The 15339-nt window shown below is 21.3% G+C and overlaps 5 protein-coding genes across 5 annotated transcripts in view; 3 read left to right on the forward strand and 2 right to left on the reverse strand.

The window, feature by feature from the left end:
- Positions 1-679: 679 nt before the first annotated feature.
- On the forward strand, positions 680-4957 carry PGSY75_0507800 (hypothetical protein; the record flags this gene model as incomplete). The annotated part of the gene is made up of 1 exon (XM_018784359.1): positions 680-4957. One exon carries the CDS (start codon positions 680-682, stop codon positions 4955-4957), a length of 4278 nt encoding a protein of 1425 aa, XP_018643014.1.
- Positions 4958-5739: 782 nt separating this feature from the next.
- On the forward strand, positions 5740-6324 carry PGSY75_0507900 (hypothetical protein; the record flags this gene model as incomplete). The annotated part of the gene is made up of 3 exons (XM_018784360.1): positions 5740-5792; positions 5893-6051; positions 6183-6324. The coding sequence occupies 3 exons, from the start codon at positions 5740-5742 to the stop codon at positions 6322-6324; spliced, it is 354 nt and encodes a 117-aa protein (XP_018643015.1).
- A 315-nt stretch (positions 6325-6639) lies between these two features.
- Positions 6640-7686, reverse strand: PGSY75_0508000 (6-cysteine protein; the record flags this gene model as incomplete). The annotated part of the gene is made up of 1 exon (XM_018784361.1): positions 6640-7686. One exon carries the CDS (start codon positions 7684-7686, stop codon positions 6640-6642), a length of 1047 nt encoding a protein of 348 aa, XP_018643016.1.
- A 1612-nt stretch (positions 7687-9298) lies between these two features.
- PGSY75_0508100 (putative SET domain protein) lies at positions 9299-14347 on the forward strand (the record flags this gene model as incomplete). The annotated part of the gene is made up of 1 exon (XM_018784362.1): positions 9299-14347. The coding sequence occupies one exon, from the start codon at positions 9299-9301 to the stop codon at positions 14345-14347; it is 5049 nt and encodes a 1682-aa protein (XP_018643017.1).
- Positions 14348-14891: 544 nt separating this feature from the next.
- PGSY75_0508200 (putative longevity-assurance (LAG1) protein) overlaps positions 14892-15339 on the reverse strand; it is a gene marked incomplete at both ends in the record, with an annotated part of 1387 nt that continues 939 nt past the window's right edge. Inside the window, one exon of the mRNA XM_018784364.1 lies at positions 14892-15225. Coding sequence (XP_018643018.1) covers positions 14892-15225 — 334 coding nt within the window.

The following is a 15339-nucleotide window of genomic DNA, read 5'->3' on the forward strand; positions in this document are numbered from 1 at the left end:
AAAAATTATATACATTGTAAAAAATAAAAAAATGGGGATATAACATTTTTTTTTTTTTTTTTTTTTTTTTTAAAATATAAAAGTTAAACCAACAATAAATGTACAACGACTAGAAATAAAATAAAAAAAAAATAATATATACAATAATATATATATTTAATATATATTATATATATATATATATTATTTATATTCCTTTTATATTAAAAAAAAATATATTTTTATGTGGCGAAATGTTAATCCGAAAAAAAAAAAAAAAAATGAACAATGTATAACTGTACCCCAAATAAAATAAAAAATAAATAATATATACAATAATATATATATTTAATATATATATATATATTATTTATATTCCTTTTATATTAAAAAAAAATATATTTTTATGTGGCGAAATGTTAATCCGAAAAAAAAAAAAAAAAATGAACAATGTATAACTGTACACCAAAAAAATAAAAATTATTCATAAATTTTTAAATGATATATAAATGTATATATAAATAAATAAATATATATATATATATATATATATATATATTATAACCCCCTACACAATACTTTTAAATTTATACATATATATATATATATATATATATATATAATTTGTTTGAAGTATTTCATTTCATTTCATTTTATTGTTTTTGTTTTAAAAAAGAAAAAGAAGGAAAGATAAAATTCAATGAATGTAAATAAAGTGGAAAACAGAAATGTTTTCGAGTGCATAGAAATGGATGAGATAAAAAAAATTACAACATATGAAGAGAACTCAGATGATAATATAATTTTTGATGACTTAAGTGAATACTCTCCAAGTATTATAAGTAATAATGATAATATTATTGAAGAGAAAAAAATATTAGATGATAAATTATTAAAGAGTATGATAAATTCTGAAAACCTTTTAAAAAACAATCAATTTAATTGGTATGATAATTTAGATATAGAAGATTATAAAGATAATTCTATAATTATAGATAATGCTAGTAAACTCAATAATATAATCTTACAACCTTCGACTGTTTCTATGAATCCTAAAAATATTATAGATAATAATATATTTCTAACAAACAAAGAAAGTAATACATTCGAAATAAATAATATTAATCTTAAACAACAAAATAGTTTGATTAATATGAACACAATCAATATTAATAATGATAATTATGAACACAATGTAAGTGAAGATATTTGTGATACAACTAAAAGTGATAATTCCTTTTTAGATATTGATCAAGATAATAACAAAATAAAAATAACTCAGCAAGAAATTAAAGTGCTAAAAGGAAATCATTCTGAAAAGAAATCTTCATCAACAGAATCAACAAATGCTCACAATGATGAATCAATAAAGGTTCAAAATAATCAAAATATAGAAAATAATCAAAATATAGAAATTAATCAAAATATTAAAAATAATCAAAATATTAAAAATAATCAAAATATAAAAAATAATCAAAATATAAAAAATAATCAAAATATTAAAAATAATCAAAATATATCCTTAAACCATATGGATGAAGAAAAAAAAAATGTTGACGATGACAGTTTTAATGTTCCCCTTGATATTAATATAACACAACCATTTCCTCTCACATGTAATCAAAATGATGAATCGGCTTTTAAAAGAATGCATAGTAAAAACAACATTGTGAAAAAAAAAAATCATGATAATGAAGATGGTATACAAAATGAAAATATTAATACACAAAAAGAAGATATAGGAGGAATAAAAGATAAATTTAATTTATTAAATAAACTGAAGACTAAACAAAAAAATAGAGAATATTCAAATAGTTCCCTTTCTAGTCTTAGCGATGCTGTAACGAATAATAAAACGTTGAAACATTTTTCAACATCAAGTTATAATAAGATAAAATCAAAAAAAAGTAAAAATTTTATAAACAATAAAGATAGTGATCTGTCATTTATTGATAAAAAAGGAAAAGAAAAAAATAAATATAATACTAGTGAAGATGAAATATGTGACAACAGTAAAGATGTATATGATAATAATTCTAAAAATGTTTCGAATGAAGAACAAAATAATATGAAAAATATTATTAGTAAAATAGAAGAATCTGTACACAAAAAAAAAAAAAAAAAAAAAAAAAAAAAAAAAAAAAAAAAAAAAAATAAAAAAAAAAAAAAAAAAAAAAAAAAAAGTTTCAAAAAAAAAAAAAAAAAAAAAAAAAAAAATAATAAAAAAAAAAAAAAAACTGTACAAAAAAAAAAAAAAAAAAAAAAAAAAAAAAATAAAATAAATCAAACTAATAATAATAATGATAATATGGATGAAGGTTTAAATGAAAATAATCCAAGTGAAGATCAATATTCTTCCGAGGATACCTTAAAAGATAATATGAACCCTCATTATGATAATGTGAATATGATTCATACAAGTAACCAATATAATGATTGTAGTAATATAAATTATAATAATTTTAATTCAAACGAGTCTGATCATGTTAATCCTATTGAAGGAGACATAATGAATAATTTCATGTCTTTATCAACTCGTATAAATAATAATGATAAAAAAAAATTAACACGGTCTTCCATGAGTAGTTCTTTAAAAACATATAATTCATATAATTTTAAAAATGTGACATGTATAAATAATAGTGATAAGAATTTAAATTCTTTTTTGAAGAAAAAAATGCATACCACTAGTAATATGTATGATATAAAGGTACCTATTAAAAAATACTTCCAGGGTTTAAAAAAAATTAATAATTTATTATCAAAAGATAATAATAATAATAATAATAATAATAATGATTTTGGAAGTGATGAAAATATAAATGATTATATTAATGATGATGAAAAGCAAGTTGATGATTCTGAACCTATTGTAAATAATAATGATGATTATAAAAATAATGACAATCATGTGAATAAAAAAAGTATGGAAAATATTAACAAAATGAACAATGAAAATATTATTCATGATCAAAATAATATTATGTATTTACGACAAAAGGATAGTAATAATACTAGCTTTGATAATTATTGGGATGTCGATAATATTAATAAAAGAGGACCATTTCCATCATCAAAATTGAGTGCCTTTCTAAATGAAAATGTAAATAATGATGACGTTAACAATGTGGGATGTAATAATATACAATATAGTGATAATAAAGAGAATAATAAAGAGAATAATAAAGAGAATAATAAAGAACTTAATAATTATGTTATGGAAGAAAATTACCTTGTTGAAACGTCTACACACAACAAAAGGAACAACATAATAAACACTCCATGTGAGAATCCTATCAATCTAAATACAAATGAATATTATCTGTCTAATAATATAAAAGACGATATAGAAGTTTCTATTAATAAAAATACAAATAAAAATATAATTAATTTATATGAAAATAATTTTAAACGTATATCACAATGTCCTCTTGAAGAAAAACGAATAAATCACGTGTTTAAAACGTTTTTAAACAATGAAGATTTAGATATGCATATAAATAAAAATACAGATAACAAAGAGGAAACTCAAAAAATTAAAGAGATTAAAGATATAATTATGAAGTATGCAAATAATAGCAGTTATTATAAAGATGGTGATTTGGCGTCTGACCATGTGAATAATAATGATCATAATAATTATAATGGTAATAATTTTTTTGTTGAGAATATAACACCAGAAGAAAGAAATAAAATAAACGAATTTTTAAAAAAACATAATGATCCATATAATATAGAAAAAAGCACTAGAATTATTAATCAAGGTGAAGGTAAATTAAAAGTGAATCCTACGGGTGATATAAATGTTCAGAAGGGAGGGGATTCTATAAACAGCCCGGGTAGTAATAGAAACAAGGATGATACTAATAATAGTGGTAATAATAATAATAATAATAAAAATAAAAATAATATAAATGATAGTACTAATAGTAGTAGTAATAATAATCGTAATAATAATGATGATGGTAATGATGATGATGATGATGATAATAATAATAATAATAACAGAAATAATAACAATCTTAGTAGTGCTAATAATATAAATGAAATTACTTCGAAAGTAAAAAGACGAATTATTGATTGTAGAAATAATAGATTAGACTGGGGAGCAACTCAGGTTATAATAGATATTGATGATACTATAAGATCAAGTGGAGGATATAAATTTTTTAATTATAATTTAGGAGGTGTAGATGCACAATATCAAAGAGGAGAAACATATCCAGGATCTTTTCAATTTATTTTTGAACTAGCTATGAATAAATTAGCTGCAGAAGCAAAACCATTATTATTATCTGTGTTAACAGCTCGAATTCCTCAAGTACCTATAACAGAAGATTCTTATTTAAATAAAAAATTCAATGAAGTAGCTGAAAGAAGAGGTATAAAACATTGGGGTATAGACTGTGAAAATAAAATATTATATTCAACATTGAAAGAATGGGTATGGAATGAAACAAGAGGTGAAAAGAAATTTTTTAATTTTAAACAATTACATAAATATGTAATACAACAAAATTCTTTAGTTAGATATATATGGATAGGAGATACAGGTGATATGGATAGACAAGCTGGAGAACTTATGATAAAAACATTTCCTCAAAGAATTAAAGCAGTCTTTCTTCATCATGTCAAAGGAAAAGATGATAATACACTACTACCAAGTGATTATTTTATTAAATCAGTACCTATCTTTTTTTTTCGTACTTATATCGGAGCAGCAACCAAAGCACATGCATATAACTTAATAGATAAAAAAGGATTAACAAGAGTATTAGTACAGGCTGTTCTAGATCTAGAAAAAAGTAAAGTACCTGCAGATTCATCAAAGTGGGAAGATTTAATAAAAGATATTATTTTAAGTGATGCATTAGATGAACTAGATAAATATAATGCTGAAACCGTTAATAGAACTAAAAGAATTATAGCACAAAAAATGAAAGAAATATCAGAAAGGAAATTACATTTTATAAGTTAATATAATATTTTATATAAATTATAATCATATTTTTTTAAACCAATCAAAAATAATATATACATATATATATATATATATATATATATATATATATGTATGTATTGTTTTTATTTTTTTATTATTTTTATTATTTTTATTTTTTTTTTATTTTTTATTTTTTAATATTTTTATTTTTTTTTTTTATATAACCCTTAATTAAAACAATATAACTATTTTTAATCGCACTATGTGATATTAAATTTATTTGATATTTTATATATATATATATATATATATATCAATATATTCAATACAAAAAAATTAATAAATAAATGAATAACAACAATATGGATATCTAAATATTTAAATGTAATAATTATCAATGGGTGATATATCTTACCTGTACATTTAATATTACAAATATATACATATATATAAATAAATATATATATATATATATATATATTTTTATATATATATTTTTATATATATTTAAATATTTAATAAACATTATAGAAATAAAATTATATTTTATTTTTCATTTTTTTTTCAAGTCGGAACGTACAACATATTTATAATTAATATAATTTGGAAAAAAAAAAAAAAAAAAAAATTAATATATATAAAAAAGATGTTTGCCTTCGGAGATATTTAAAAAAATAATTACCATAAACATCAATCTTTTACTTTAAATTTAAAAAAATAATATCTTCATATCTATTCTTCTTTTTTTTCTTTCTTCTTTTTTTTTTTTTGTATAATATGTTATAACTATATTTTTAAAAAGTATAAATAAATGAACTATGACGAAGGAGTATGTTGTAAAGGCTAACGACGTTTACATGTTAATAAAAATGTAAGAATGAAAATAAATTTATTTATTATTATATATTTGGATTAATCATATATATATATATATATATATTTATTTATTTATTTATTTTTTTTTTTCATAGTTGTAACTTGTTAGATATCAATGCAGTAAGCCATGTAAAAACAGCAATAAAAAGTATCATCTTAGATTTGTTTGGGATATCCATGTTATTAATGGTTAGTTTTAAAATTATAAAACTAGTAGATGATAATATGTTTTTTATTTTGAAGACGGATATAAGGTAATGTTATTCAAAATATCGTTATAATTTTATAAACACATAAAATTGAATAAACCGCATTCTGTATTTTGTCCTTCACAGGAATAATATATATATATATATATGTTCTATTTATTTATTTTTATTATTAGGTTCGTAAACTTATTTTTATATGTCATGCAACCTGACCACACGACTAAATATGAATTTTCTTTAGAGGTCATAAAGGTATCCAATTTTTTGCCCAATATTACCTGCACATCAAACAGTAACATTCAAATTGAAAATATGTAGATTACCCTTTTTTTTTTTTTTTTTTTTTTCCATTTCTTAATTTAATAATATACAACAAATATATATATATATATATATTATATATATGTTTATTTATTTATTTATTTATTTATTTATATTTGTTTATTTTTTTAAAGATACCATTAAGGGTTAAAAAGAAAACTAACAAAAAATCATGTAAAATTAAATAAATATATTTTTAAAAAATAATAAAAAATAAATACACTTACATATATATATATATATATATAACAGTATGGTTAATATAAATCATGTTTGTCACTATATGTTTATAAGATTTATAAATAAAAAAGTTTAAAAAGCAAAAATGAGATATAAAAGAATTAAAGCTATTGATAAATTGGAAACATATCCAAATGAAATTTCTTCTCTTTCTATTTTTTCAAGAATATCAGAATTAGAAAATGAATGTTTATTAACTCCAATACTTCTTGTATTATTTGCAAACTGAGATTTGTTATTCATATAAACATTCATCATTAAATTATCTTGTTGATTATTTGATTGACAAATACATGTAAAATCAACTTGATCTTTTATATCTGGTAATTTTGAAAATATAGAATATTTATCACCTTGTGTTATCATATTCATTTTTAAAACTGTCTGTATAGACACAACATTATATTTACTTTCATCCCATTTTCTATTCATATTAAAACGATCTTCTTCTTTGACTTCTTCATTAGGATTTCTTTTTACATATACATTTGAAAAACAGCCATCAGGTTTAATAGAATAATTTGATGGACACATTAAACTTATGAAATCCCCACCCTTTGGATATACCTCACATACTTTTACACGACGAGTGCTCATATTACTAAATGTAGTTATAGCAGTCGATTCTTTATATCCATCATTAAAATCACATCCAGGTATTTTCTTAAGAACACCATTTGATATATGTATTCTTAAAACCTTCTTAACCACAACATTATTTTCTTCCATATAACAAAAACAATCAAAATTTCGATGGGTTAAAACAACAGGAGGAACACTAAATTGTGATGTATATAAATTATCTTCTTCTTTATGTACCACATTATAAGAACCACGAACATATTCTTTTAAAAAGGTTAACTTACTTCCAACAAATACATAATCAAAACAAAAGTCTTTATTGTCGAAATGTTCTCGTTCAACGCCATTCATATTTCTGATATCATTATTTAAAGTATATGGACATGAATATTCTACAACATCTCCTGGCACTAAATTTAAGGGCACAAACTTTCTTTTTTCTGTTCGAAAATCCACCTTTTTGTTTGCCACTTGGCCTTTACATGTTAATATGGAGAATATTATAACCAATCCTGTAATGATTGACCAGCGCATCATCGTAAACATGTTAAACAATGTGAAAAGGGGTAAACCGTGAATTAACATATATATATATATATATATATATATATATTTTTTTTTTTTTTTTTTGGCTAGTTATAATATATCTGAATTGATCTTTTTGTATTTCGTTTTTTCTTTGAAAAACAAACTGACAAAAATAAGGAGGATAAAAAAAAAAAAAAATAATGACGTTATATATATATATAATAAGTTTATGTCTTTTTAACAAAACAATTCAATAAATAAATACATAATAAGGTATATATTAAAATGTATATAGTTTTTTTTTTTTTTTTTTTTATGAACAAGTCATGTGTTCAGGCTAAAAAAGAGATTTTTTTTCACTTGAATTTTTTTCCTCCTTTTTATTAAATTTATTTTTGATTAAAAAAATAAAAAAATACATACATATATATATATATATATATATATGTATATGTGTGAGTATGGTTATGACTCCTTTAAAGTTCACATAAAAATGTAATTCTTGTTAAAATGAATTATTCTCTTTTTACATTGATCATAAAAAAAAACATTTGTATATAATATATATATATATATATATATATTTATTTATTTATTTAAATGCTGAGAGTCTTACAAATATATAATATTTGTGTGTGCATGTGTAAAATAATTATATATTTTTTCTCTTAATTTAAAAGATTAAAAAGAATAAAAAAAGACATTTTCAATATATTACATTTAATTAAAAAAGAATACAACTTAAATGTTAAGCATGACAAAGGAAAAATATATAAATATATATATATTAAATAGCAAACAAATTAAAATATCAATGTATTAATATTGAATTGGAAAAATAAAAAAATATATGTACAATGTATATAATAAAAAAAAATTATAATTTTTTTTTTAAGACTAACATATTATATAATTTAACAAAAATACATATATATATAATATATGTATGTATAAATATATATATATATTTTGAATGGATATAATTTTTAAAGCATTTCTCAATTTAATTTTCACTTTTTTTTACTGTACATATACAAATTAAAATATATATATATATATAATGTTAACTGCTTAGGTATTTCTTTTTTTATATATAGTTCTTTTTTCTATTGAGTAATTACAATAATATTGTTTTATTATATTTCCTACTATTTTTATATTATACATTAATATATTTTGTGTCTTTTTTTTTTTTTTTTTTTTTTTTTTTTTTTCGGTTCATTCGAACAAATCTGTATTGACTTTAGTTGCAAAGAAAAATTTTATATATACATATATAAAATTAAAAAATATTTGCATATGTAAAAAAAGAAAAAAATAAATACTTATACACATATTTATATGTTTGTATAAATTTACAAAAATATTGTAAAATATATAATATAATAAAGAAATATATTACAATTTTAAAATTAAAAAAAAAAAAAAAAAAAAAATTAAATGTCCATGAAAGATATGTTAGCATGTATAATTTTTTATTTTTGCCTCTAATTCAAAAATAAAAATATATATAAATAATATATATATATTTATTTATTTATTTATTTTTGTTTTATTTTAATTTTTTATTTTTACTTTCCACATACTTGTGTAACATGCTTAGTACCTTGTGAAAATAAGTATGTCCGATATTTCTGTTCTTAAAGGTATAGAAAATAATGGGTTGGACAAATACAGATTGGAAGAGTCCGAGGGACATAAAGAAATAAATGTGCAAGGGAAAGAGGAACTTTTTGAACTAGCCATAGAATTACCAAAGTTATATCGTAAAAAGAATTATGATGTAATATGTGCATTAATAAGAAATTATATTCAAAGATATCCTAAATGTATTGATGGATATATATGTTTTAGTACCTTTTATATGAAAATAAAAAAGTATCGAGATAGTTTGAATTTAATATATGCAGCTTTATATGTAGATAAAGAAAATAAATCCTTAATAAATTTGTTAAAAGAATGTGAAGAAAAGTTAGTTTTAGAAATATGTCAAATACCAGGAAAATATAAAAACTGGATAGGATATCCAGAGAGTAGATTATCAAATGACAAAGGCGATGTTTACAATTATAATGACAATATAAATAAATATGACAATATAAATAAATATAATAACAATGAGGAGAAACAAATAAATGCATATACAAATAAAAATTTATATAATTTGAAAAAAATGCAAATTATGAAACATGGACAATATTATGTTGCTCTTGCTAAAAAAGATTTAATACCAGGAGAAATAATATTTCAGAGTAAACCTTTTATGTTAACACAACATATAATTAGTGAAGAATATACCTATTCTACATGTTATCATTGTTTAAAAGAAAGAAAAGTAAAAGAAAAATGTTATGCTTGTCCTCTCAATCCACATACGTGTCCATATATTTTTTGTAGTTGGAAATGTTTAATTGATAATATAAAAATTCATCAAGTTGAATGTACTTTATTACCTATAATATCTGCAGCAGCAAAAGAAAGTAATTTGAGTTATTATATAGTTCTTCATATTTTCCGTGTATTAATAAAATCAAAAATAAATAAAGGATATAAAGATAAAGAACATAATATTATAAATGACATATTTAGTTTACAATCTTATTATTATTCAGTTAAAGAAAATCAAAAAGAATTATTTGAATCATTTAATATTCTTTCAAATAGAATAATATTAGAATTACCTTCATCATTTTATTTACATTTAAAACAAAAAGAGCTAGTTGAATTTATGTTAATAATATGGCAACATTCTCCTTTTATTAAATATTATTCCCCTTCATCAATTATTCAGCATACAAATCCAGAGACAGCATTTGGTCTTTTCTTTTGCCCATTAATATCAAAACTGCATCACAGTTGTGTTCCTACTTGTAGTATTCATTTTGATGAATATGGAATATTATCTGTTCGGTCTTTGTGTAATATACCTGAGGGTGGAAAATTATGTGTAAGCATATTATCTGATCAATATTTACCCCTCAAAATTAGAAAGAATGTTAGAGGCATGCCCCGTGTCTTTGCTTGTGGTTGCATCAGATGTACAGATCCTACAGAAAATAATATGCATTTGAGAAGTATGAAATGTCCTAGATGTATTATAGGATATATATACCCTATAAAAACTGAAGCGCTCATAGAGGCCTTAAAATTGTATCGATTTGACAAGCAGGCAGATATGGCAAGTAAGAAAAGTGGTATGTCAGAATATAAGATGGTGAGTAATAAGATATATGACAACCAAACGGATCAAATGGGTGAAAAAAAAGGGGATGACCAAAAAATTAATTCGAGCAAAAATAATGATAATAATAATAATAATAATATTAACAATAGTGATAGTAATAATAATAATAATAGTTATCATTATAGTAAGGATGATGGTAAGCTGTTCAATAATAAAGAAATGAATGTTTTAAAAAAACTCGGAAACGAAATGGAGAGATGGATATGCTCTAATTGTGGTAAGCTATCCTTTGTAGGTAATAAGAAATGTATAAGATTAGAAAATAAGGTTTTTTTATATTATAATGAAGCTGAAAAGAATTATATGGATGGAAATATAATTCTTGCTAGAAAACAACTATTACATATATATAAAGAATATTGTTATATATTAAATCCTAATCATTATATATTATTTAATATTAATGTATTACTAGCTGGATTATTAAGATATGATCCTAATAAAGATTTATTTAATTCTTTATTGCATTTAAGAAAAGCTATAATATCAGCTGATAATGTGTTACCTATATGTTCTTTAGAAAAAATACATTTACATACATGTCTTTCTGAATATACATATATGTGTTCTAATTTATATAAATTATATCATAAGGGCATGGGCATAGCACCAGAATATATTATAGATCCTTTATTCTATGCTATATGGAATTCTTGTGTTATAACTGGTTATGAATCTACATTAACCATAATATTATTACAACAGTTAAGAAATTTCTGTATCTTATTAAATAAGTTTACAAGTCCATACAACAAAATAATATTTCATATTAATAGAAAAGAAGAATTTTGTGATTTTTATTATCAAGTCACACAAAAGAAAAATCATCCATTTAAGCATATAAAAAAAATTGTTGAGCAAGATCCTTTTTATCCAGTATATATGACTTGTCAACATTTTCATATAAAAGATATAAATAAAAAATATTTTATAAATATATTAAAAAGTTTTAAAAACATACGTTATATAGGAAATGGATTAACAGCATTATCTTTAGCAGCATCTGTTGGAAATATTGAACTAGTTAAAATACTTTTGAAATTAAATTATTCTATTTTTATAAAAAATGAAATGAATATGAATGTTCTTTTATATATGGCTAGTTCCATTCTTCCAGATGAACAGCTAGTATACCATTCAAATTATTATTACACTTTGATGAAAGAGATACAATTGCAGCATGTTAATTTTGATACATTCCAAAATGAATATGGAAGATACATAAATGTTATATCAAATAAAATGGAACAAAAAGAATTGATTAAAAGAAATAAAACAAACCAATATGAAATAAATAATACATATAATAATAATAATAATAATGATGATGATGCCAAATGTAATATTATTTGTGATATAAAACATATAGATTCACAAAATATGCAATCCTATCAATTAGAAATGACATTCCCTTTTAATGATATGCCACTTGATGATGATTTCATATATGGAGAAAAAAGCAGAGAAATAGATTCAAAACAAGCAACCATTTTAATACTCTTCCTAACTTATTTAGATAAACTACAAATAAAAAGAAAAAAAAGCTATAAAATCAAATATAATAAGAAATGGAATTTAAGTGAAAGAATTCAATCCTTTCAAAAAAAAAAAAAAAAAAAAAAAAAAAAAAAAATTAAAAAAATTAAAAATCTAATACATAATGGAACTAAATATGGTTTGAATATAAATCGAAATAATGATATGTCTAATGAGGTTGATATTAAACTGGATAGAAAAATAAATAATGATAAGAGTAAAGATGATGAAAATGGATCAACGGACGGAAAAATTTTAAATAATAATAATAATATAAGTGATGATGATACAAGTGGTGATGATGCAAGTGGTGATGATACAACTAGTGATGATACAACTAGTGATGATACAACTAGTGACGATATAAATGGTGACCATATAAATGGTAACGATATAAATGGTAACCATATAAATGGTGACGATACAGATGAATATTCTTGTGATGATAGTTCCCTTTCAGATAGCTCAGATGTAATATTAAACAGCAAGATAAGAAATTACTATACCACCAAATTGTTAACTAAATCTGTATCTCATAAAATTTTAGGGTCGAACAATGCATTGCATTATGCATGTGCAAGAGGAAAAAAAGAACTAGTAAAACAACTGATTATAAGTGGTATACCTATAAATCTTTTAAACAATGAAGGAGCCACAGGATTGCATTTAGCATGTTTAAATGGACATAAAGAAATAGTAGATATATTACTTGAACATAAGAACGATAGTTTAATTAATAGTATAACATGTCATGGAGAAACACCATTAATGTTAGGTGCTTATGGTTTACATTATAATGTTGTAAAGATATTGATTGAAAAAAAAGCAAAAATTATTGTTAATAAAAAAGAAACATTATTACATTGTTTAGTATATGGATTATTAAGAATGCATACTATATATTATAAAAGTAATAAATATATAGATAATGATACATCTTATTTATCTATACAACAATTCAATGAATTATATTCATCCAAATATTTTACACAAGGAGGAGAATCATCTTATCTAAATATAAATTTCTCTACATCATATATACCTATAATAGAAAATTTACCAAATGACTTTTTTTTATTACCATTCAAATTATTACATAGATTAAAAAAAGCAATACTTATTTTAAAATATATTATGCATCTATGTCCTATATATTTATATGAAGTCAAAAATAATAATGGTTATAATCCTTACGAATTATTAAAAGCAATGTGGTCAAAAATGTGTGAAAGGAGAATCTATGTCTTATCTGTTTCTGATATAAAAATCGCATCATTTAACGAACAACAAAGGAATCTAGTTTTTCAAGCATGGTCTCTTATAACATCTTTGGTCAATCTACTCTCTTCTATTCTGCAGCCTGACAAATCTGTATTGACATCGATTTATAAAAATTTTATTTATGTGGATAGTACTGATAAGGTTAAGCTTGTGTCGGATGGGCCAGATAAAAAAGAGGGGGAAGAAAAAAAAATTAAAGATGATAAAAATGATCAAGGTGACCAAAAAAATAAAGATGATAAAAATGATCAAGGTGAAGAAAAAATTAAAGATGATAAAAATGATCAAGGTGACGAAAAAAATAAAGATGACAAAAATGATCAAAGTGACGAAAAAAATAAAGATGACATAAATGAAAAAGATGACGAAAAAAATAAAGATGACATAAATGAAAAAGGTGACGAAAAAAATAAAGATGATAAAAATTATCAAAGTGACGAAAAAAATAAAGTTCAAGGTCTAAATAAGGACGGTAAGTCGACTACCTTAGTAGATGATAAACAAACTACACTTAAACGCAACCACGTTGATGATATAAAAATAAAAGAGAAACCCAAAATGTTTAAAAAAACATTATTTAAGAAAATGAAACCCCCAGCATTGAAATAAGAATGTATGTATGATAATTTTATTTTATATATATTCAAAAATAAAATAAAATAATATGGATAATAGAGGAACAAATATGATATATATAATATGATCAGTACAATATATATTTCAATTTTTTTTTTTTTTTTTAAATATACCTGTTGAAGGCATATTTTGATTAATTTAATTTTTTTTTTTTTTTTTTAAGCTCAATTTTAATATAGGCTAAAATTTTTATCATTTCATATATGGTAAAAAATATGTATATGATTTAATATGTGTTTCATAGGATGTCACAACATATGTATATATATATATATATATATATATATATATACATATACATATATATTATTTTGTGACCTTCGTGTCACGGTTTATATGTGAATTATAATTTTTAAATGTTTCAAATAAAATAAAACTCAAATGTTAAAAAAAAGATAAACAAAAATAAAAACAAAAATAAAAGGAAAAGGAAAAAGCACGAGAAAAGAATTATGATATATATATATATATATTTTTTTTTTTTTTTTTTTTTTTATTTATTTATTGTAAATATGGGTTACCTTTTTTTTTGTTTCTTTTCTATATGTTCCATCTCTGAAACCCTAGTGAGTATATCTTCTGTCTTACCACTCATAATAAAATGAATGAACATCTTGGCCATAAGAATAAGCCAATATGTATTCATCAATAAAATAACTAGAAGTAAAAAAATTAACCAAATACAAGTTTCTACTTTCAGATATTTAATAAATATATCAAAGTTACGATGTATAGGTATAATACATCTCTTGACAAAAATATAAAGTCTTAAAAAGCCCCAGGTGGTAAATAAAATACAAAAGGATGTAACAGTAATACATTTATATCTTGTATCGACAAATACTCGACACCTAAAGGTTATAAATAAATAAATAAAGAAATATATATATATATATATATATATATATATATGTATATATTTTTTATATATATTTTATATATATATGTATTTTTTTTTTTTTTTT

The sequence above is a fragment of the Plasmodium gaboni genome, chromosome 5 (genome assembly GCF_001602025.1).
Source record: "Plasmodium gaboni strain SY75 chromosome 5, whole genome shotgun sequence".
Lineage (NCBI taxonomy): Eukaryota > Apicomplexa > Aconoidasida > Haemosporida > Plasmodiidae > Plasmodium > Plasmodium gaboni.